Genomic DNA, 25,901 nt, shown 5'->3' with positions numbered 1-25,901 from the left:
CAAACATATTAAGGTTTAGGTTATGCGCTGGATCCAAATTTACCACATTTTGGATATGTGCATGAAGTGGCCCAGCAATAAACGGACACCCTGTCTGGGGCTTTTCCTGCCTTCAGAACCATTGTATTAAGCTCTGGCCCCAAGCCCCAAGACTCTAAATTTTAATAAGTGGGTTATACTATGCAATATTTATTAAATTTAAGTGACATTTGTTTAGATAACTGATGGTGCAGACTTTTACAATATATTTATATAACATAGTGCAGATGTTACACTTTTATGAACTTTAAAAACATAAGCTGCTTTAATTTTCTTTTTGTATGAATTTCCCAGTAAACAGTGACATATGAACCAGTTGTTTCACTGCCTAAAAATTTACTACTCTTTTTCTAATAAGAGTGACATAAGTCTTACTGAAGGTTTATACAGTACAATATATTGCATGTGTCAAAAGTATGGAAGATTATTCATGCAAAAATAAAATGCAATCCAAAGTGTTAACTAAGTTGAAATGCAATGCATATGCTGTTTTTCAGTGCTTGCTGTGGCTACATTTATTTTAATAAAGAATATTTTAAAAAGAATCAATAAGTAGACTTGGTAACGATAAATTGATATTCACAATAAACCAATTCCATAAAATGTAGTAGTAATGCAAAGACAGAGGCATAATTCAGAAAGCCACAAGACATCAGGAAACTACTGTGCTGGAAAAGCAGCTACATGAATCTTCAGACAGTTTTGGGGTCTCTCACCTAGCTGTACAGTTTGCGGCAAATGGACAGGTTCACCAACACCAGCTCGGTTTATTGCCGACACCCGGAATCGGTATCCCATGCCTGGGATTAGGTTGTCCACTACATACTCTGTGTTCGGAATAGGTTTGGTATTGCAAGGCAACCAGAGGAAGCCGTCAGATGAACGCATCTCCACATTGTATCCAAGAATGGGCCCACCGCCATCGTTGAGTGGCATAAACCAGGACAGCATCACAGACTGACTGTTCTTACTCATTACCTCGGGTTCTTCAGGGGGATCTGGCAGGGCTGAAGGGATTAAGGAGGAGGGCCAACATAGAATAAGCACAAGGAACAAAATGAAGAAACCAGAAGCAGCAAGGAAGTACTGTCTTTAGGCCAGTTTCAAGTTTTAATTTGAATACATTTCCTACATTAAATTTCAGATAATAGCTGGTAAGACTAAACTGTTTAGTCACACTGAAATATAAAAATTAGCATTGAAAAATTAAAACACATGATATGAAACATGCATTCTCAAAAACTAAACAAAATCTGTTTTACAAAGTGTTTATTAGAAATCAATTAATATTTTGCACCCATTCTTAAGGAAGCAGATAAGCTCAACTTTCCTTAAATAGAATTGAAGGGAAAATGTGTTTTGCTAAAGTAAAACAAAAATAATATTAACTATTTATGGAAGTGGCACATTCATTTCAGCGATGAGTTGCAACAGTAACAATAATAATCAAGAACGATAAGAAAAAAGAATAATGAGAAGTAACATTATTACACTAATTATGTGGTAATTAAATTTACAGCATGCAGGTTTAATGTATTTTTAATATTATTCTTATAAAGTCCTGTAGTAAGCTGAAAAATGATTGCTTGATTGGACGGTTATTGTCATTTCCATTCACTTTAGTCATGATGAGATTATTAGATCCATAAGGAAAAAGTACCAGTTAATTGTATAAAGTTTATTTTTTTATATTTTATTTTTAGTAGTAACAAGAAAATTCATGATATTGTGTAAAAAAAAACTCAACAGTGGCAACTGGAGACCACCCCTTCATTGGAATTTTATGACTTGTTTCATGTAACTTAATTACAGAATTAATATTCTCACCTACTAATGAGATACCTGTTTAATTTCTACATTTTAATTAAAAGACAATAATATTAATGGACATATATAGTACTGTTAGTATCCTTTCAAGCCATTCAATTTGAAATAGCTTTGCTTTACTCCATGTTTTAGCTAATACAGTTTTTTATCTTTAAGTGTATTTACAACCCCAAATCAGAAAAAGTTGGGACAGTGTGGAAAATGTGAATAAAAAAAGAAAAAAGCAAGTTATAAATTCTCCTCAAATTTTATTTCATTGCAGACAGTATGAACACAAAATTATTCATGTTTTTTTTTGTCAACATCATTTGATTTGTAAATAAATATCCATTCTTGCCATTCAGGCTTGCAAGACATTCCAAAAAAAGTTGGGATGGGGGCAATTAAGGGGTAGTAATGAGGTATAATAACTAAATAATGATGTGATTTGAAACTAGTGATGTTAACAGGTGATTGCAATCATGATTCGGTACAAAAGCAGCATCGAGGAAAGGCCTACTCCTTTAGGAGCAAAGATGAGCAGAGGATCGCCAGTTTGCCACCAAGTGTGGGCAAAAATCTTTGAAATGATGAAGAAAAACGTTTCTCAAAGACAGATAGGAAGAGATTTGGGCATTTCTCCCTCTACAGTGCGTAACATAGTGAAAAGAATCAGGGAATCTGGAGAAATTACCGTGCGCAAAGGCCAAGGGCGCAAGCCTAAACTGAATGGCCGTGATCTCCAAGCCCTCAGACGGCACTGCATTAAAAACCGTCATTCATCAATAAATGATATAACTGCGTGGGCTCAGGACTACTTCAGGAAGTCACTCTCAAGCACTACAGTACGTAGTTACATTAGGAAATGCCAGCTAAAACTGTACTGTGCCAAAAGGAAGCCCTACATAAATAGTGTCCAGAAGCGCTGTCGACTTCTCTGGGCTCAGAGGCATCTGGGATGGTCCATTGTGCAGTGGAAACATGTATTGTGGTCAGACGAATCGGTTTTTCACATCTTTTTTGGAAGAAATGGACGCCGTGTGCTGCGGACCAAAGAGGAAAAGGACCATCCAGACTGTTACCAGATACAAGTCCAAAAGCCAGGGTCTGTCATGGTATGGGGTTGTGTCAGTGCCTTCGGCAAAGGTAACTTGCACTTCTGCGATGGCACCATCAATGCTGAGAAGTATATCTCAGTTTTGGAGGAACAAATGCTGCCTTCAAGACGACGTCTTTTCCAGGGACGCCCATGCTTATTTCAGCAAGACAATGCCAAACCACATACTGCGCGCATAACAAAGGCATGGCTGCGTAAGAAGAGGGTGTGGATGCTTGACTGGCCTGCCTGCTTTGAAACGAAAAATGCGTCAACGAAGACCCCGTACTGTTGCGCACCTAAAACGTTGTTTGCAGGAAGAATGGGACAAACTAACACCTGCAACACTTAGTCACTGGATTTCTTCAATGCCTAAGCATCTTTTAAGTGTTGTTAAAAGACAGGGGAACTGTACAAAGTGGTAAATGCTGTACTGTCCCAACTTTTTTTGAAATGTGTTGCAAGCCTGAATGGCAAGAATGGATATTTATTTACAAATCAAATGATGTTGACAAAAAAAAACATGAATTATTTTGTGTTCATACTGTCTGCAATGAAATAAAATTTGAGGAGAATTTATAACTTGCTTTTTTCTTTTTTTATTCACATTTTCCACACTGTCCCAACTTTTTCTGATTTGGGGTTGTATTATGCAACAGTAATTTGTAAAGTTTGAAAATGTATTTTGCCTGAGAACTCATTATAGTGCTGTAGGACAGACCAGCATTATCCATTTTACCAGGCTGGAACCCGAGTCCTGGCTTAGAAAACCATTGAGAGACTCTCTTATCACCAGATGAAAGTCTCAGTTTGCCTGACTGGGTTTCTTCTTTGAATGCAGCATCTTCAGCCTTATCTGATCAGAAGATCAATCCCTGACACTTTAACAACCACGGACATCTCTCTCTAGCAGCGAAATAGGCTCAAGTTCTGAACAAAGGGCCATAAATCTAGAATGAGTAACACTGATGGATATGTGCACCCAAGAAGTCAATGACACAACCTTTGTTCCTCCCTATAAAATCCTTGTAACCCATGTTGAGAAGGCCAAAAACACCAAGTTCCTGGGAGTCCACATTACAGATGGCCTATTGTTGTCTTTGAACTCTGTCTCCTAGCAAAGAGGGTTCAGCAACATCTCCACTTTTTGCGAAGACTGAAAACAGCGAGCCTCACCCCACCAATCCTTACCACATTCTATAGGAGTATCATTGAAAGTCTGTTACAGAAGTGCCATTAACATTATGAAAGACCATTCCCACCCATTACATGGTCTCTTCTCTCTTCTACCATCTGGAAAACAGTATTGTAGCTTCCACTCTGGTTCTGCAAGACTGACAGTTTCATACGACAGGCCATCAGAATTCTGAATGTACAAAAATGTGTAGTTCCTGTCTAACCTAGTGTCTTCTTTCCAGGGTATTCTCTTTCACGCTATTCTGTTACTTTGTTGCATTGTCTATTTATTGTACTTATTGACTATTTATTATATTGCTTCTGTAACAACTTCAGCTTTGTTGTATCTTGCTATATATTGCACAGTGGCTCATGGAGAAAGTTGTCTCATCTCACTATGTATGTGTAAACAGTTGTTGACAACAATAAAGTAACCTTGACCTTGAAACTAATTGCTCTTCCTTCTCTATGCTACAGGGTGTGACCGCAACAGAGGTTGAAGCAATCCAATTTACTCCAGAGGGCAACTGTGCTGGACGTAAAAGGTGGAATACTCATCTGTGTTGGAGTTTGGGCAAGACTGTGATTAGAGAGAGAGAGAGACCGTAAACCATGTGCTCGCCTTGCTAACGATGGTCACTGATTGATCACCAGTTGACTTAACAGGTGTAACTTTGCTAGAATCCCAGGAGACTGTGTAAAATCCTTGAAGAGAAGACTGCAGTACTACCTGCAACCAGAAGGTGTGACTAAAGGCGAAGAAGGGGACCTCCTGAACAAAGAAAATAAAGCACGCTGAAAGGATATGTTCTGGCTGTTATACATTTCTCACACTAAATCCAAAATTAATGGGCAGAGCAGCACCTCACACATGCACACACTCACACAAACACACACCAAGAGAGAGAGCTCAATATGGTGAGTGTCTTCTTCTTCTTTCGGCTGCTCCTGTTAGGGGTTGCCACAGCAGATCATCTTCTTCCATATCTTTCTGTCCTCTGCATCTGTTACACCCATCACTTGCATGTCCTCTCTCACCACATCCATAAACCTTCGCTTAGGCCTTCCTCTTTTCCTCTTCCCTGGCAGCTCTATCCTTCGCATCCTTCTCCCAATATACCCAGGATCTCTACTCTGCACATGTCCAAACCAACACAATCTCGCCTCTCTGACTTGTCTCACAACCGTCCAACTTGAGCTGACCCTCAAATGTACTCATTTCTAATCCTATCCATCCTAGTCACATCCAGTGTAAATCTTAGCATCTTTAACTCTGCCACCTCCAGCTCTGTCTCCTGCTTTCTGGTCAGTGCCACCGTCTCCAACCCATATAACATAGCTGGTCTCACTACCGTCCTGTAGACCTTCCCTTTCACTCTTGCTGATACCCGTCTGTAACGAATTACTCCTGACACTCTTCTCCAACCATTCCACCCTGCCTGCACTCTCTTTTTCACCTCTCTTCCACAATCCCCATTACTCTGTACTGTTGATCCCAAATATATAAACTCATCCACCTTCGCCAGCTCTACTCCCTGCATCCTCACCATTCCATTGACCTCCCTCTAATTTACACACATGTATTCTGTCTTGTTCCTACTGACCTTCATTCCTCTCCTCTCTACAGCATATCTCCACCTCTCCAGGGTCTCCTCAACCTGCTCCCTACTTTTGCTACAGATCACAATGTCATCAGCAAACATCATATTCCACTGGGACTCATGTCTAATCTCGTCTGTCAACCTGTCCATCACCATTGCAAATAAGAAAGGGCTCAGAGCTGATCCCTGATGTAATCCCACCTCCAATTTGAATGCATCCGTCACTCCTACCGCAGACCTCACCTCTGTCACACTTCCCTCGTACATATCCTGTACAACTCTTACGTACTTCTCTGCCACTCCTGACTTTCTCATACAATACCACACCTCCTCTCGAGGCACCCTGTAATATACTTTCTCCAGGTCCACAAAAATGCAATGCAACTCCTTCTGGCCTTCTCTATACTTCTCCATCAACATCCTCAGAGCAAACATTGCAACTGTGGTGCTCTTTCTTGGCATTAAACCATACTGCTGCTTACTAATCATCACCTCACTTCTTAACCTAGCTTCCACTACTCTTTCCCATAACTTCATGCTGTGGCTCATCAATTTTATTCCCCTTATTCTTAAATATCGGCACCAGTACAATTCTTCTCCACTCCTCAGGCATCCTCTCATTTTCCAAGATTCCATTAAACAATCTGGTTAAAAACTCCACTGCCATCTCTCCTAAACACCTCCATGCTTCCATAGGTATGTCATCTGGACCAACGGCCTTTCCATTTTTCATTCTCTTCATAGCTGTCCTTTACTTTCTCCTTGCTAATCCATTGCACTTCCTGATTCACTATCTCCACATCATCCAACCTCATCTCTCTCTCGTTCTCTTCATTCATCAACCTCTCAAAGTAACTCTCCTCGCTTGTGAACACGTTTCCATCTTTATCCTTTATCACCCTAACCTGCTGCACATCTTTCCCAGCTTGGTCCCTCTGTCTAGCCATTCGGTACAGGTCCTTTTCTTCCTCCTTAGTCCAACCTCTCATACAACTCATCAAATGCCTTTTCTTTAGCCTTTGCCACCTCTTTCTTCACCTTGAGCCTTATCTTCTTGTACTCTTGTCTACTTTCTGCATCTCTCTGACTATCCCACTTCTTCTTTGCCATCCTATTCCTCTGTATACTCTCCTGTATTTCCTCATTCCACCACCAGGTTTCCTTTTCCTCCTTCCTCTTTCCAGATGTCACGCCAAGCACCTTTCTTGCTGTCACCCTTACTACATCTGCTGTAGTTTCCCAGCTGTCTGGTAAGTCTTCACTGCCCAGTGCCTATCTCACCTCCAGCCCTAAACTCAACCTTGCAGTCTTCCTTTTTCAACTTCCACCATTTGATCCTTGGCTCTACCCTCACTCTCTTCCTCTTCTTGAAATCTAACGTCATCCTACAGACCACCATGCTATGCTGCTTAACTACACTTTTCCCTGCCACCACTTTGCAGTCTTCAATCTCCTTCACATCAACTCTTCTGCATAGGATGTAATTTACTTGTGTGCATCTTCCTCCACTCTTGTACGTAACCCTATGTTCCTCCCTATTCTTAAAATACGTATTCACCCCAGCCATGTCCATCCTTTTGGCAAAATCCACTATCCTCTGACCTTCTTCATTCCTCTCCTTAACACCATACCTACCCATCACCTCCTCGTCTCCACTGTTCCCTTCACCAACATGCCCATTGAAATCCGCTCCAATCACCACTTTCTGTCCCTTGGGTACACTGTTCATCACTTTATTCAGCTCACTCCAAAAATCTTCTTTCTCACCCATTGTACACCCAACTTGCGGTGCATATGCACTAACAACATTCATCATCACACCTCCAATTTCCAGCTTCATAATCATTACTCTTTTCACCTCCAAAACACGCTTGACATACTGTTCCTTCAGAATAACTCCTACCCCATTTCTCCTCCCATCCACACCATTGTAGAACAATTTGAATCCACCTCTAATCCACCTTGCCTTACTCCCCTTCCATTTAGTCTTTTGCATGCACAATACATCAACCTTCCTTCTCTCCATCATATCTGCTAACTCTCTCCCCTTACCAGTCATACTGCCAACATTCAAAGTTCCTACCCTCAGTTCCACTCCCTTTACTTTCCTCCTCTCCTCCTGCCTCCGGACAAATCTCCCCCCTCTTCTTCGGCCAACAGTAGCCATATTTCCGCCATCACCCTGTTGGCTAACAGTACTGGTGGCGGTCATTGTTAACCCGGGGCTCGACTGATCTGGTATGGAAATTTGTATTGTTGTCCGCATATTGATTTGGCAAAATTTTACACTGGATTCCCTTCCTGACGTAACCCTCCCCATTTATCTGGGCTTGGGACCGGCACAAAGAAACACACCACTTGCTGAGAATTTAAACTTCATAACCTGCCCGAAAATTTTTCCAACTTAACCTCATGAATTGAAAGTTCAGGAATCATATGCCGTGTGCCTTTTCCTATAAGACAGGAAAGTTCTATCTAAGCCAAGAGATAGAATTGATGTCACATGACTTTTTTCTATAGAAGAGAAAAGTTAAATTAAGTTTTCATTATTTTACGTTTTGTGTTGTGTCTTTTATCTATATAGATCTATATTTTTGCATATATACATCTTCTATTATCCTTACATTATAAATAAATTGCAGTATTTTCCTTATTTCAACAAGCGTGGGTTATTTGTGAAAGCAAGTCTTCAGCCATGTTTTGAATCACAACAGAGATAGCGAAAGTGTTAATGTAGACTTTCACCAATCTATGTACCTTGTTCATAAATTGTACAGATTTCTTCATACTTCTGACACCCCAGATGGAACGTGAAACAGAAATCCTGCAACCCATTACCTGCATTAATCTGACATCCTGTGGTGGGTGTCTTACTTATTATTATTCCTATAAAATTCAACAGTGCTCTGAGCCTCCACTTAGTGAAGAACACTATAAAAAATAAACTGAACTGAGTGAAAAGGCCTTATTATTTACAAATCTGTTTTCTTGTCATTATTTTAAACATGAAAGTAATACACCTTAGATCAGTGTGCTACATTACAATATTCCATTCCATTGCAACTGTCTTATAAGAGGTGGTCCTAACCCTCAGACCAAAATAAATGTGAGTTACAATTTTCATAAAGACAACATATATAACTTACCAATAATAATTAGCTTGGCTGATGAAATTGCATCCCTAGCTGCAAACGTCACCTCTCCAGCATGGTGTGCCTGAGCATTTTTAAGCATAAGCAAGTAAGAGTTTCCTTGTGCCTGCATTGCCCAGGTGTCATCAGCATGGATCTCTGAGCCATTGAGGTACCAGCTAACCTCTGACATTGGTACAAACTCACTCAATACGCAGTTGAACTCTGCTTTTTCACCCAATGCGACTTCAACATCTTCTAGTGGTCTAACAACACCCAGCTGCCAACCTGTGAAATAAAAAAAGGAAAACACTTGTACTGTTATTGCGTAAGTGCTTAGTGAGGTTCACTGTGAAGTAAGCATTAGGGAGAGTTCGGTATGACCACTCTCTACTTGTGGTATTCAATGGTGTGTGTATGCCCTGCCTCTGTTCAAGACATACAGGTTTCCTTTGGGTCATTTCATTTTGTCAAATTCATATTTTGTTTTTTTTTCTGGTAATAATATGTACTAAATTTCTCAGTATCTGAGAAAGCAATAGTACTGATTAAATTAATGTGCATATTTTACATAGATACATAAATTAACATACCTCTAACAGCTAAAAATGCAGATGAGACAACATTTCCAGCAAGGAAAGTAACTCTGCAGCTGTCCTCTGGACTAAGGTTTTTTAATAGCAAAAGATGTCGGAGTCCATTTTCAAAGACAGCCATCTCAGCTTTGTCTGACTCTTTTACAGGCTGGTCATCCATCAGCCACCTGTATGCATAACGCTCTGGCCTTGACAGGTAACACTCAAACAGTGCTTCTCCCCCCTCGACACTTTCTACGTTCTCCAGTCCTTGAATGATATCTATTGGTTTAGCTATTTGCACAAAACAATAAAAAAGAAACATTAACTTACTTTTGTAAAGACAACTCACAAAATTACACATAATGCGTTTTACTTAAAAATTTTCCAAAATTTGCTTTTTTATGAGTAAATGTGTTTTATTTTTTCACTGTGTTCAATTCTTACATAGCTGTCAGTCAAAAAACATCAAAAGTTAATTCTGACCCACTAATAAATTAGTGATTTTTAAAAAAATATTGAGCAAATCAAACATTAAAAACAATGTTTTTTAGCTGTCAGAAATGAAAACACTCAATGTTCAGAGGAGAAAGTAAAGTTTCAAGGTTTTATTTTCATGGATATAAGAAAGTCAAGGAGAAGAACGTCTAGATAGCACAGGCATATACAGTGTTGTTTTAGCAATACAATAGTTAATCAAGAACAAAAAACATAAAATTACAGGTTTAGAAAATGTATGCATAGCATAACATTGAGAGGCATTTGGGGATATAATGTAGTTAATGGATTTGAAAGCTGGAGCATTTTTTGTTAATTCAAAGAGTCAGTTATAATATTTTTGTTTTTTAAAATATTTCATAACAGTGAGGCATTTATAAAATAACTGTGAAAACTGGCTGGTGCAAAAAACAAAATGTATTGTGCAAACTACAAGTATTATATTAAAAAAGTCATTACAAAGTACAATCCTTTTCTTCAGTGAAAAAAAATATATTTACAATAAAATTTGGTGATAAGATCCAACTTAAAAAAAAAAAAAATATGTATATGTATATATATATAACCACACACGTGCACATGGGAGGCAGCTAAAAGGACCAGAAGAAAGTAATTCCACACCAGGCCAGGGGGTAGTGGGGTGCAGTAACCTTTCTTTTTCATCTCTGCAGACCAGACATGGGAAACTCTTCCTGACTCCGATGGCATCAATTCCGGTCCCGTCCTGATGAAGTCACTTTTGGTCCCAAACCCCAAGTCTACCTACCCCCCGCCCCCCCCCAAAACCAAAATAGAAAGTCACTTCCAGTTCCTGCTCCAAATGACATCACTTCTGCCGACCAGCCCTAAAAGAAACCCAACCCCTTTGTGGGACCAGGAACAGAATTTGAAGAAGACCTTGACACCAGACCAGGACCTTCAAGCCATAAAGGATCAGGTAGGGGAGTACTGTTCCCGAGTTGCCAGGTTGGGGACAGTTGCTGTGGGTAAGGAGAACCCGGGGCGAGCTTCAACCCAGGGGTCTAGAATAGATCACTGGGCACGTAGACAAAAGATCTATGAACTAGAGCTGGGCTTGGAGGGGGACACATTGGGAACTTATTATGGGCTCCTGGGAAAAGGGACTACTCTATGAAACCCCACACAGGTGAGGGTCCCCCAGGCCAGCAGGTGAGGAGAATATTCCAGTGGGAATACAATCCCTCTTTGTCAACTGCTCCCCAGGCTTTCAGCCTATGAGCTAAAATCGGGTGCTGGCTAAGGCCAGATCAAAATAACACCCGACAGACGGTGGTGCAGATAGCCTGCTCTTTACTATTAAGAGCCCTCCCCAGCAATCTCACCCAGCCAATTAAGAACAGGGTATCTCTGATAGAGAACATAGAAAATATAAGAGCGGAGACCTACTCAGGAGAACCAGAACGGGACATGTGTGAAACCCAACATACCTGTATCTCTACATTTGACCCCAGTCTTTACACTGCGGAGCAAACGCGGCAGCAGTTATCTCACAGCAGTGAAGGGGTTTGTGGAGAGACAGAGAGGAAGGGGTGATGCGCTCTTGCTATTCCTCTGGCCTTTCCCCATACAAGAGTGGTAATACTAAATGGATTTAAAGTTACCAGCCTTACTTGATTTGTGCCGTAACATTTCAGTTATGAGGGAACTGTGAAAAGACTGGCGGTAACGGTTTTAAAAAATCCTCTGTTACCGGTGATTCTGGGCCAGACTTGTCAGACAGTAAAAGCGCTTTTAACACTCACCACCCCTGAACAAACATTGGGCCTAGTAATGGACGCGGAACCGCAGTGTTCACGGCCGGTGGAGAAATGGAGTTCAGCTTCTAACAGTGAAGTGGAGACTCCTGGGACATTCTTCAGATATCGTGGCAACACACAAGCAAACCACGCCCCTTGAAGTCGCCTCTGATCTTCTCTCACAACTGCACTTTCAATTTAGGCAGACTCTGGCTTTTACTAAAAGGGAACAAAGGAATGATGGCTCCTTTAAATTTGTAAAACATGCTGTTGTTCTAGTAAATGGCCATTGCACTCAACATCCTATGACACAAGGTCATCACTTTGTGTTAAATAACAAACTTTTCTATCGGGTAGCTGAACACAAGGGGGAGGTGCGGTCGAGTATATTAAAGATGAGGTTCGTCACTTTTGCATGTACTGTCCAGAATGTAAACTGTGGCAGATTCCAAAAAGGGACTGCACTCCTCTAGTTAAACTTTCCCCTTATTGATGTCCCTTTCAGATATATTGGGGTCAACCTAATGGGACCCTTAGAAACCTTGGCCAGGGGACATAAATATACAGTACAATGGTCCAGGTAGCTTATGCGTCCTGATATCCCAAAACTGTTCCATTGTGCTCAGCGACATCTAAAGCTATCACGTGGGAATTGGTAGGGGTCTTCTCGCGAGCTGGTATCCCTAAAGAACTTACGGATCAGTGGACACCATTTACCTCGGAAACGTTCAGGGAAACTACCAAATTACTAAAGATAAAGCACTTAAAAACCTCACTATATCATCCTCAAACCTTAGTGAAGTGGTTTATCAGACCCTCAAATAGATGCTTCACAAGGTGGTCAGTGAGGAACAGGGATCAGCTCCTCTCCCTCATCCTTTTTGCCTATTGGGAAGTTCCACTAGCCTCTACGAGGTTCTCACCATTTAAATTATAATACGGGCAACAACCCCGGGGCATATTAGATATTCTAAAAGAAGTTTGGGAGAAAGAGGCCCTCCCCTCAACAAACATATTAGAGTGTATCACTCAGTAACGCAATAGATTCACTAAAATCTGACCTATTTTAAAATGTCACTTGGAAAAGGCACAAGCAGCCCAGGTTCGTTGCTATGACCGTGGCACATCTCTGCTGGAGTTCTGCCCGGGAGGAAGGGTTATAGTACTTGTTCCTACCTCCCATTCTAAATTGCTGGCTCATTGGCAGGGCCCTTACGAAGTTAAGGAGAGGAAGGGGCTTGTCAATTATTTGGTAAAACAACCAAATCGTCACCCAAGCAAGCGGGTATACCACGTGAATCTGCGGAAACCGTGGAAAGATAGGGATCCTGATCCCTCTTCCAGACAGCCCCCTTCACTCTTCGTTCATAAATTAGACCTTAACTTCAGTCCTAATTTGACCACCCATCAACAACGGGAGCTGGAAGCAGTTATGTCATCTATCCCTGAGGTAGTGAATGAAAAACCCGGATTAACCTCCCTGATTGTGAATGACATAGTGACTGAACCCGGAGTGATAGTCTGAGAACGGCCATTCAGACTTCCCAAAGCAAAAAGAGTAGAAGTGGAGCTGGAGATCAAATGAATGCTGAAATTAGGTGTGACAGAGGAGAGTCATAGTCCCTGGTCCAGTCCCATCATATTGGGAGTTGAAGGTTTTGCAATGACTTCCGTCGGCTTAACTAGATCTCCCGATTCAACACATATCTGATCCTGCAAGTGGATGACGTCCTTGAGCGGCAAGGACAAGCCAAATTCTTGACCACCCTTGACATCGTATCCTTCCATTTGGGTTACATGGGGCTCCTGCGACTTCCCAGCGTCTGGTGGATAAAGTGCTCCGTTCTCATAACTCATATAGTGCTGCCTACCTAGATGATGTAATTATCGATTCCAGCAATTGGAAGGAACACCTTCAGCAGGTACAAGCTATATTGCGGTCATTAGGAGAAGCTGGTCTTCAAATTGACCCAAAGAAATGCTTCTTTGGATTAATTGAAGCCAAATATTTGGGTTACCTGGTGGGCCAGGAATCATTGCGACCACAGTGTTCTAAAGTTAATGCCATACTGAAATGACCCCATCCATAGACCAAGAGGCATGTCCAAGCCTTTCTCGAATTAGCAGGTTACTATCACCGGTTTGTACCCTGTTTCTCCAAGATAGTAGCGTTCTTGACCAATCTCACTAAGAAGAGGAGTCAAAATCAAGTGGTATGGGATGCTAAAACAGAAGCTGCATTTGGTGACTTGAAACAGGCCCTTATGTCAGCACCAGTTTTGAAAGCTCCTGACTTTTCTTTGCCTTTCATCCTCCACACGGATGCTTTGGACTCAGGTGTTGGTGCAATGCTGAGCCAAAGCCGTCAATGGTATTGAACACTCCGCCATGTTTCTGATTTGGAAACTGCTGGACCAGAAAACCAGGTATGCGGCTGTGGAGCAGGAGGAGCTAATGATTAAGTGGGTCATCACTCAGCTGAGGTACTGCCTCTTGGGCCACGAGTTCACCCTGGTGACAGACCATGCACCTTTACAGTGGATGGGCTTACACAAGGAGTCAAACCCGCAAGTCACAAGGTGGTTCTTAGACATACAGCTATACAAGTTTTCGGTCATTTACTGCCAGGGTACCCTGCAAGCCAATGCCGAGGCCCTTTCTTGGTGTCACAACCTCTCGGTCAGGTACGCCCGGCCTGTCGCACACATACGCATGGGAGGCAGCTACAAGGACCAAATGAAGGTAATTCTACTCCAGGCCAGGGGGTGGCGGAGTACAGTAAACCTTTTTCTTTTATTTCTGCAGACCAGACATGGGAAACTCTGGCTGACTCCGATGACGTGATTTCTGGTCCTGCCCTGATAACATAAGTTCCAGTCCCAGGCACCAAGAGTGTCACTTCCGGTTCTGGGCCCAAGAACGTTAGTTCCGGTTCTGACCCCAAGAACCTCACTTCCGGTTCCTGCTCCAGATAACATCACTTCCGCCGACCACCCATATAAGAAACTCAACCACCTCTTTGCAATCAGTTCTGTTGTGGACTCAATCTGTACACTTCTGTGCAATCAAAACCTAATTTTTGCAGCCTGAATCAAGTATACTGGTGGCTGCCCTTGGTGTCAAGGTCTATTTATAATGAATACATATATAATATTTATACACACACACACACATACAGTATATACATATATACAGTACATATTATAGCTAAAAGCAACAAAGAGACAAATGTTTGCAAGCATCTTTTCTGTTTTCTTTCATTTACATTTATGTCTCTGGACAATAACTGGGATGACCCAGTTTGCGTCCTAAAATTTCATCGCTGTTTCTGAAGCTGTCATTACTGCACCCTGCTGTACTGGCTGGCTAGCTGAAGATATAACTTTTTGCCCACCCGGTTGATGGACCATGTGGTAATAGCAGGTCCACGGCTCAGATGAAAAAGTCCAGTTTTTAAATGGATAATCGCCGCACTCGTGGCTTATAGAGGGGGCGTGGTAGTGTGGTCAGAGCGGTTCTCGGACGCGATGTGTTGCAGGTGTTTCCTCGCTTATGTGCACAGGTGAGGAATCATCTGCATCCGTAATTAATGCCGGGGGCTGCTAATCACCACACCTGTGCCATGTCCCCATTATATATAGTAGGAGCATGAGTGCAGAGGAGAGGAAAAAAGATCGGAAAGAGAGAACAGAAGTTCAGGAAGAAGAGGAAAAGGCAGGAAGCTAGGGCTGGTGTGAGCGAGTGAATGAGTGAGTGAGAGCAGGCTCGCTATAAGAAGGACAGGCAGCTGGGAGAAGTGAGCTCTAGCGGGGTGTATGGCCGACACCTGGGGCAGTTTGATTGGGTAGCTCCTGCTGAGCACTTGAGAGGAGCAGGAGTGACCGTTAGGCGGTTGGCTTGCTGCATAAGGCGGAGGAAGGCAGTGGGTGTCAGAAGTGGGATCGGAACCCCAATGTGAGCACCCTGGTTGTTGGCGGAACTGAAGTCTCGGTCCGAGTAGTGGTGCCGTACAGAGCCAGAGAACGGAAGGCAACCACATGTGGAGAAGGTCAGCTGCAGATAGGGTGATTCCCCTGGTGCACAGCCCCGATGGGAGAAGCAGGGAAGCAGCCAGTTGAAGAAGGCACTGGGTTTTGTTTTTAAAGGAATGCTTCCAGCTCTTTTAACCTCATTTTTATTGGAATTATTTTAACTTCCACTGTTTCACCCTGTTTTTAGTGGATTATTTATTTATTGATCTATTATTGCACTGCACTATTTATTTTAACAAGTTGTTTTGGTTTTGCATTGTAATAAAAGCACTTGCACCTTTTTGCACCATCCCCTAGCTTCGTTGTTGTCCTCATTGTCCAGCTCATCCGGTGACATTACTGACGGTGTTGGGTTCAAGGGTTCCCAAAGGTGAAAAGGAAGCGTGAAACAGAACCCACATTGTCACACCCCACTCCTGGTATCATGCAATACATGAGTCACTGTCTTGCACCCAAAACAGGCTGAGTCTCAGTACGTTAGCAAAACCAGCTTTATTCAACTTGAAACAGGAACAGCAGGAGCTACCACTCTCCTATACACAGACACAGCAAACGGGCATAGTCGGGGCCAGGTCAGTGTCCAAGTTATACTGTTCCCTGCATCACCCATCGGTGACAGGTGCTTATAGTGCGACCGCGATAGGCTTGCATTTGTTTCTGTGGTGCTATGCTTCTGCGCTGTGAACCTGCGGTTGCCTTGGTAATGGACAAGCAGTCCTCCACAAACGCGGCAGTAGCTCTTCGACATGTAGTCCCTTTTTGGGCTGGTGCTAAAAGAGTTCAGAAACCTCACAATGCCTTATTGTATTCAGAGTGAATCAGCAGCAACTGGAATTTTTCAATCCTGTGGTGTCTGATGGTTACATTCATTTGCGAACGGGCTGGTGTGAGCATTTCGTAAAAGTACTGATCTACTGTGATTTTCACACACAAACATCTCTAGGGTTTACAGAAAATGGTCTGAAAATGGGAAATATCCAGTGAGCAGCAGTTCTCTGGGTGAAAATACCTTGTTGATGCCAGAGTTAAGAGGAGAACAGGCAAACTGGTTTGAGCTGACAGAAAGGCAACATTAACTCAAATAATCACTTGTTACACTCAAGGTATGCAGAAGAGCATCTCTGAAGGCACAACACATTGAACCTTGAACCAGATGGGCTACAGCAGCAGGACACCACATCAGTGCCACTTCAGTCAGCCAAAAACAGGCAACTGACACTGCAGTTTGTATGAACTCACCAAAATTGAACAATAGAAGATTGGAAAAACATTGCCTGGTCTCATAATTCTCAATTTCTATTGCAGCATTTGAATGGTAGGGTCATAATTTGGCATCAACAACATGAAAGTATGAATCCATCCTCCGTTGTATCAATGGTTCAGGCTGGTGCTGGTGTAATGGTGTTGGAGATATTTTCTTGGCACACTTTGGGCCTTTTAGTACCAACTGAGCATCGTTTAAATGCCACAGGCTACCTGGGTATTGTTGCTTACCATGTCCATCTCTTTATAACCACAATGTACCCATATACTGATGGCAACTTCCAGCAGGATAACACACCATGTCACAAAGCTCAAATCACCTCAAACTGGTTTCTTGAGTATGACAATGAATTCACTGTACTTAAATGGCCTCCACAGTCACCAGATCTCTATCCAACAGAGTACTTTTGGGATGTAGTGGAACAGGACATTTGCATTATGGACATGTAGCTGACAAATCTGCAGAAACTGTGTGATGCTATCATATCAATATGGACCAAAATCCCTAAGGAATCCGGTATTAGCAAAGTGTACCTAATAAAGTGAGCAGTGAGTGTATAATAAATTATACATTTTGCTGTTTTTTATTTTTTGCTTCACTGCTTCAGTCAGTAGTTACTCAACTAACTATGCTCTGCTCTGAACAAGTAGGTGTCCATCTGCCCTTTTCAGTAAAGGTTTTGTTTACCCTTTCCAACAGAAACGCTGGAAGGATGTTATTTAGGTGGAGTGTCATTCTCATATAATAATGTCAGCATTTTGTGTAAAAACTTTAAACAAGTTGCAGTTTCCTCTGGTTCCTTGTGACACTAAACTGTATGAAGATTATTATGTTGTCAATTGCAACAAACGTAAAACAATAGCTGTAAACTAACTTAAACCTTCTTGTCCTATGGTTCAAGCTGCTAAGTTATGTACTAAGATCAATTCTAGCTCACATTAGACAGTATCTGAATATAGTGGCACTACATACTCATGTATGCATCTGTTACTTAAAGTTATAGTAATATTTACCCTGAGTAATTACTACAAATGTTTATTATTATGGTTGCATTAACAGAAGTTTTATTTTTCAATAATAAGTTAATGGTAAGTTATTAATTTTAACTTTTTCTTCGAAGTGAAGAGAACAGAACTAAAATGAATAGTTACTGTTCATAAATGTAGTGTACACTTTTTAATAGTGCAATAGTAATAGTGTTTTCTATTTGGTAATTAGAGGAAAATGGGGAAAATGCGGAAAAAGGAGAAGAGAAATTCACGTGTACAAAAAAAACCCAGTAAAATCAGACATTGGCAATTTAAAATGTGTTTTTTAAGATAGTTCTTCATAACATTGCCTCTTTTCTGTCCTTTGAATGTGGTTCAATAATAACTAAGATGAAACGCAGTACACTCAGGAAAGGAGAAGCCAGTGCTAGGGTATCATAAGCTATGTCTCATAAGCTTCATAAGCTTCTATCAGAGATGTTACCTTTCTTTTCTTCATTCTGACAGAAGTTTCCCTTCATGCACCACAGGACCATACTTTGCATCACACACATTATAACATAATTCTCCAAGTCTTAATAGGTGGACTGACACAACAGTCACATTTTCTCACCACTTTGCAACATGAACATACTGTGTATTTTTCAACTGTATGAAATAGAACACCTTTCAAATATTATATCTAAAAAAATAGGATGTTTTTCTAAAGCCAAAAAACCTGACTCCAACAGCAATAGTCTCTATGATTTGGACACATAACTAAGCCAGTGTAGCAAAAGGGAGAGTGCTGATGTGGAAAAGAGTGGTACACAGGGAAAGGTAGAAGGACAGTCAGGGCTAGTTAGCAGAACAACATGCCAATGAGCTCTTCCACATTTTGAAATGAAAATGCAGGAACTGACCAAAACAGGTTATTTTAAAAGAAAGCTCCCTCTAGCACAGGAGAGAGAGAGAGAGAAAAGCTTATTCTGAGATAATATAAAAATTCTCAAAGTAAGTAAAAGGCATGCTGTGTTAAAGAAATGTAATACCTAAAAAGCAGGGCTACATTTCCTGAAAGCAGCCTTTGTCAATTTTCGTAAAGCGTTCGACTCTATGGGACATCCTGAGGGTTCACGGGATCCCCTCGAGGTTGCTGGATATCATGGTACACTGTACACTGGTACTGTGAGTGCTGTGCAGAGTGGAGGCAGAACATCTGTGTTTTTCCTAGTTGATTCTGGGGTTTGTCAGGGGTGTGTTCTTGCTCCTACTCTGTTCAATGCTTGTATGGACTGGGTGTTGGGCAAGGTTGTGGGGTCCAGCGGCTGTGAGTCATCTGTTGGTGATGAAAGATTCACAGATCTTGACTTTGCTGACGATGCTGTGATCTTCATGGAGTCAATGGAGGCTCTGATCGGTGCGCTCGAGAGACTGAGAGAGGAGTCTGAGTGTCTGGGCTTGCGAGTGTCCTGGATAAAAACCAATATCCAGGCCTTTAATGACCTCTTGGGCACAGCCATAAGCAGTGTGTCTGTCTGCGGAGAGAGTGTCGACCTTATTGAGAGGTTTACTTACCTTGGCAGTGACATTCATGTCTCTGGTGACTCTTCCTATGAAGTCAGTAGACGGATTGGGAGAGCATGGGGGGTCATGAGGTCACTGGAAAGGGGTATGTAGCACTCCCGATATCTATGCAAAAGAATGAAGATCCAAGTCTTTAGAGTCCTGGTGCTTCCTGTCTTGCTATATAGTTGTGAAATATGGACGCTATCCAGTGACCTGAGACGAAGACTGTACTCCTTTGGTACTGTATCTCTCCGGAAAATCTTTGGGTACCATTGGTTTGACTTTGTGTCGAATGAGCAGTTGCTCATGGGAGTCCTGAATGAGTCACATTACCTGCATTGTGAGGGAGTGTCAGTTACGGCACTACGGCCATGTGGCATGTTTCCCAGATGGTGATCCAACTCGTAAGATCCTCATTGTTGGGGACCATGGGGTCGCTCACGTAACACCTGGCTGTGGCAGATAAAGGGTCATTTCCGGAGGGTGGGACTGGACCGTGTGTCTGCCTGGGGGGTTGCCAACTGGGATCCCGAGTTGTTTCATCGTATAGTGGGTGCGGCAACGCACTGTACCAATGCATGCTCCCCAACTTGACTTGACTTGATTGTAATGCTGAAGAGGTCATAAACTCACTCATTAACTTATGAATGTTTCTCAAAACCCATTACAATTAAAGTAACATGTTAAATTCTTTGTAATTTATATGCCACCTGACTGACTTGTTAATATTGTTAAGTGCTTTTTAAACTATCCACTACTTGTTGAATTCACTTCACCTGTATATGTTATCATGATATTATGACTGCAGAATATACAATTTCTAGTAAACGTAGAATAATTTGACAGACCAAAAAAGAATAAAGAAAAAATGTTATTATGTGTAACAGAAACATGTAAATACCAAAATGTCAACATAAATACAGTAGAAAGGTTTGTCTGGAGTCCATAGCCGTACTAATACAGATTTATTACACATTCTTTATACTGTATTTTGAAACGCACAGCCCCACATTGCAAAAGTGACACTTTTTAAATATTTTTTATGTTGCTTACTTAGAAGAGAGTAGAATAGTAGTGCTGATCAACATGCTCTTTGTGCTATTGTAGCCTGCCACAGCACAAGGCTTAGTGACTTCCACATTTACCCTGACACAAACATGGGCCTCTGCTGCATTGTAAACAGCACTTAAGGGGCTGACATATTTTTTCCCCTCAAATGACTGCAGTCATTTTGCCTTATTCGCCATGCTAAAGCTTCATAAAACTCAATTCACTCTGCATATCACATTTTTTTGATGCATCGGTTTCACTATCTATGTCAACATCAGATAACCAGTTCACATTGTCATCACTAACACTCAATTTAACTAATAGTTCAGCTTCTGTTTGTTCCAAAACTGGCTTTACAGCTACTCATATACACACCATTGTGTTTTGATTGAAGGTTCTGTCCCACTCACAAAAACTGATGTGTTGCCTTAGAATGGCAAAACACATATGGGAACACTCATTATTTTTGGTAGCAAAATGTTATATTATCCACTAGATGGCTGCAGAATACTGTCCTGTGGGTGTTCTTTCAGCCTTAACGCTTTGCATTGGATTATAGCAGCTAAACACCAAGACACATTTGAGTTTAATGGTATTTACATGGAATTCTGAGCTGGAGCTCTTATGATTGATGCCTAGAAGGTTAAATGAACACCTTTGCTGGATTAAGAAGTTATGGACTACAACAGGTAAATAGTCAAACAAAGTATCTGATAAGAAGCTTGCTGTTTGAACTTTAACTTGAATCATTCAAGTTGTATATTTTCTGCTATTTTAACTTTTTACTTTTTGATATGTCTGGTTTGTCTGCAAATAAACATAATTTTGGATTGAAATAAAAGTGTTGGTATTATTTCACTAAAACTACCTTGTTGTTTACTGCCACTAGCAATCACCAGATGCCAGAGGTTATTTGCAGGATGAAGGATTTAAATATGTATCTAGGTTCTGCTGGATTCTAAAACAGGTAATAAGTGTTAAGGGGGGTCTGTAACATCCCATTCAGGTTTAGCCCTTGGTGGGGGATTCATCTCTTGTTAAGGTATTTAGAGGTCCAGTAATGTGCTCATTCAAATTTAATTCTTCAGAGGTTATGAAATGGGAGAAAATCAGAACAAACACCAGATGGGACTGATCCCCAATAAGAAATATAAATGGAGGACTTATAGTTGTGAAATCTGGCAATACACAATACTGATCCAGGTTGACTCCACACGACACTAGTTTCTGGGTCGAGGAAAAGATCTTGGTAAGCCAATACAGTGGCAATAAGAAAAAAATCAATCTGTTGGCAAACTAAATTCTGTATCAACAAGAAAGAATCCAAAGAGGAAATCTCACAGTGAGAAAGAATATTAAGCATAACAGTGGATATCATTCCTGCATTTGTTTCAGCACCTCATTATGAATAATCAAAAAAGAACTCAGATAAACTCACCTTTAAACTCTACTTCCATTCCTAGACATGCTGCTTTGTGTTGCGTACATCAATAACCCTACTGAATCTTAGCTGCGTTCCTAAGCAATTTATATGTTTCCTGGCCGTAGTTGTTCCCGGGTGCAATGTGGGCTTGGGTGTTTCCACACTGAAGTGTACAGGTGTGGGATCGTCCATGTCCATGAATGACGCCGGTAGTTTTCTAATTGCTAATTATTAATAGGAGAAGTGCGAGTGTGGAGGGGGAAAAAAACTTTGTGGAGGGGGAAAAAACTTTCCAACTTTAGGCATGCCCTACAGCTTCTTACAGAAACTTGGCAGCAACCTGGGGCCTCATGCATAGCGCCATGCACAGAATTCACACTAAAACATGGCGTACGGGCAAAAGCAAAAATGTGCGTACACACAAAAAAAATCCAGATGCATAAATCTGTGCGCTTCCGCTACATAAATCCCGGTCAGCGTGAAAAGTAACGCACATGCACACGCCTGCTGCCACTCCCCAACTCCTCCCAGAATTACACCTCTTTGAATATGCAAATCAATTTAAATAACCCTTAAGCTCAGCGTTCTGTGAAAAGACAATGGCAAAAGCATGGGGGAAAATTGAAGAATTTCAGCGAATACCAAGTGGAGGCAAGGAAATATGTACTATTTGTGGGTTTAAACAGTGGTATAAACAACAAAAGGAAGTTGATTGAGTGACATAGAGTGTCGGAGAAACTCGATAGCTCAAGTTCACAAAGTCGCACAGTGCCTGAAATAAAAAGGAAGTGGTCAGACATCAAAGTCGCCGTGAAAAGGCGAGTCGTAGCCCACCGTCTGAGTGTCATATGGAAGCTTATTAGGGTACAGAGAAACAAAAAAAATATAGGGACACGGTGGGAAAAAAGCTTGAAATGTCAATTTTAATCTCGAAATTTACACTTTAATCACATAGTTTATTTTGTCATTAAAGTAGAACATCATAAACTTCATATTAAAATCGTTTAATTTACTAGTTTCTCAAATACCATCATAACTAAAGTAGCACGTTAAATGTTTTGTATTGTTTGTGTTCTTCTATGTGCTCTATGTGTGTGAATCACTATGTGCTTCTTAAACAGGCTTTCTCGTTCTCCAACAGGACACAGAATCCATTACATTCGTGATATTACAGCTCTCTGAATAATTTAAATACTGAGATGTATACTTGATATAATTTTCATGATGATAGGAGTTAAAGCATGTATTAAACATGGGAATACATTGGCACAGTGATAGTGATAGTGACAAGCTGGCGCCCCATCCAGAGATTGTTCCAGCCTCATGCAAGATGCTTGCTGCGCCGTGCATGACCTTCGAAGAAATAATTTATTGCAGCAGTACTGTCTCTCTCAAATGTACTAACTTTCAATTCCTGTCCTTCCTTTTCTTTCTCCAAGTACCCAATCACCACACAATCAGCTCTGTAATAGATGTTAAGCCTTCTGTAAGCTTAGAACACTGATTCTTCAAAAATTTTAAGGAACATTGAAATATCTTCATAGTACATGCTTAATTATTCCATCCATCTATCTTTCCAGTGTTGCCCCTGCCCCAGCAAGAATACAGTGCAAGGCAGGAAAAATCCCTGAATGGGGCACCAGCTCATCGCTAGTGCTACGATACTGTGTCCTCACATGTTTAATTATTAACAATATAGATTATTTAAATGAAGTTAAAGTTTTATCTGTATAATGTAATAAACATATTTTGCTACATTTCATCTTAAAAATGATATCTTCATCATATGTCAATATGCGCTTTATAAAGTGGCTCAGGTTGTGCAAGGTTATAACTGTTTTGCAAGTTTACAGTGAGGTAATTGTACTTACAAGTACAAATAGTTCTACAAGGAGCACTTGAACTGATTGAGTGCGTTTATAATTATTGGGATGAAACTGTTTTTGAACCACTATGTCCCTAGAGGAAAGGCTCTGAAGCGTTTGTCTTTTGAGAGAAGTTCAATAGACTGTGCGCATGGCTGAGGCAGCATGTGCTTGATGCTGCATACTGATAATTCTCTTTCTGATCAGATGCTATAGAGCTTTGTGTGATTCCACAATCAGATACAGTGATATAAACACTCAGAGTGGTGCAGTGAGAGTAACAAATGAATAGTCTGGCCATTCCGTGGACCATTATATTGTTACATGTTAATTACAATCAGACGCCTTAAACTAATAAAAAATATGCGTCTAATTTCATTGTATATGATAAAGCCGAATCAGGAATGTGGATCTAAAAAAGAAAGGGAAGCCACACTGCAACAAAACCACTGCTTTGATCCTGGGTGCCGCCACTTTGCAAAACCCGAGCAGAGAACTTGCGTATGCCAGGGATTGAGCAAGCGTGAAAATGTGCATGGCTTTACACCCAGTTTAGTTTTTAAACATCACAATGTGAGAGTTCACATGGGCATACGCAACATTTTTGTGTGTACGCACCGTTTATACATGAGGCCCCTGGTGACTATTTACATTTAAACTTGCTGACTCCCCCTGGCTATAGCCACATATCTAAACCCAGATAACAGGAAAAGGGGGTGGCCTGGCTGTGGCTTATAAATCTACCTTAATAATGAAGGGACTCTCCTTTTTTGAAGTCACATCTTTTGAATATATTACTGTGAAACTGGTTTCCTCCCCTCCTGTGCTGCTGTTGTTAGTTTATCGAACTCCCAAATCTGTGATGAACTTTCTGTCTGAATTTAATGAACTTATCACTGTAATCTCATCTCTTTGCCCTGCTGTAATTGTACTTAGTGACTTTGATATGCATGTTGACATCAACTGCTCTCTTACAGCTGAGTTCAACTTTGGAATGTTTTGACTTGACACAGCCCTACTCATACTCATGGTCATATCCTTGATTTGCTTTGTTCAAAAGGCTTGAATAACGTCTCTATCTTAGGTTCACTCTCTGGTATTTCTGATCAAATCATTTCACATGTTTTGGATCTACAGACAAAACAAATAGCTAAATCTATTATATCAGACAAAATGCCCCAGAAAAACAATTTTTCATCATACTTTACAGCTCTAACTAAAAACAAATCTCAATAAAAATTAGCATACGTTAATGACTCAGAATCAATGCTGGTATAAAGCTCATTAAAAAAAATGTAATTATAAATTATATATTCTGTAATATCACAAAAAGTCTGAATTATGTAGTGATTGCTTTACTCAAATGAAGAGTAAAATGAAAATTTTTGTAAACTGACACTTAAAAAAAAATCCACTATACAAAGGCAAGAAAATGAACATGAGTGTTTCAATATGTAGTCATAGTCATATTTTCTGATGGCCATGCTAAAGAAGTAACAAATGCACTGCCACATGGATTTTGTTCTTCCTTATAATGAGGAACCTCACCTTGAATATCAAGTCGTGCCACTGCTCTAGTTCCCTCAGCTTCACAAGAGTAAACACCAACATCATTTTGAGTGACATAGCTAATTTTCAGTTTTGCAACATTCCAATCTTGTTCGATAACAATCCTTTCTTCATCTGGCTGTATTGGCCTGCCATTTTTCTTCCAGGTGGCAAGTACTGGTCTTGAGTACTGGCAAATAAATTCTGCTGGTTTTTCTTCTTCCACAAATACATCTTCCATCACACTTACCACCTCAACTGTGGGATCTGTTGGCCAACATGTCAGTAAGGACATGCATTTCAGAGAGTATTGTGAGACCAAGCTAAAGTCTGTGCTTAAACTTGTGACAAGCAAAAACAGCTAAGTAGCAGGTTGTAGACTAAGGTGATGGGTTAGCCAGTTAATGGTTTACAAACAAGATACCATATGAAGAGTTTAAGGAAGAAATGTGATGGATTATTAGTTCAAATGCCCATGCCTCCTTCAAAAGAAAGGTGTTTTAT

General features: G+C 40.9%; 1 protein-coding gene across 1 annotated transcript in view; it reads right to left on the bottom strand.

The window, feature by feature from the left end:
- Positions 1-25,901, bottom strand: part of obscnb (obscurin, cytoskeletal calmodulin and titin-interacting RhoGEF b) — a 565,304-nt gene that overhangs the window by 149,848 nt on the left and 389,555 nt on the right. The window contains exons 55-58 of the mRNA XM_051928767.1: positions 25,398-25,664; positions 9,443-9,718; positions 8,865-9,137; positions 756-1,046 (exon numbers count right to left, since the gene is read on the bottom strand). Of these exons, the coding sequence (XP_051784727.1) occupies positions 756-1,046; positions 8,865-9,137; positions 9,443-9,718; positions 25,398-25,664 (1,107 nt within the window). The remainder of the gene's footprint in view (positions 1-755; positions 1,047-8,864; positions 9,138-9,442; positions 9,719-25,397; positions 25,665-25,901) is intronic.

This window comes from Erpetoichthys calabaricus, chromosome 6 (genome assembly GCF_900747795.2).
Source record: "Erpetoichthys calabaricus chromosome 6, fErpCal1.3, whole genome shotgun sequence".
Taxonomy (NCBI): Eukaryota; Metazoa; Chordata; class Cladistia; order Polypteriformes; family Polypteridae; genus Erpetoichthys; species Erpetoichthys calabaricus.
This window is presented reverse-complemented; position numbering and strand designations above follow the sequence as displayed.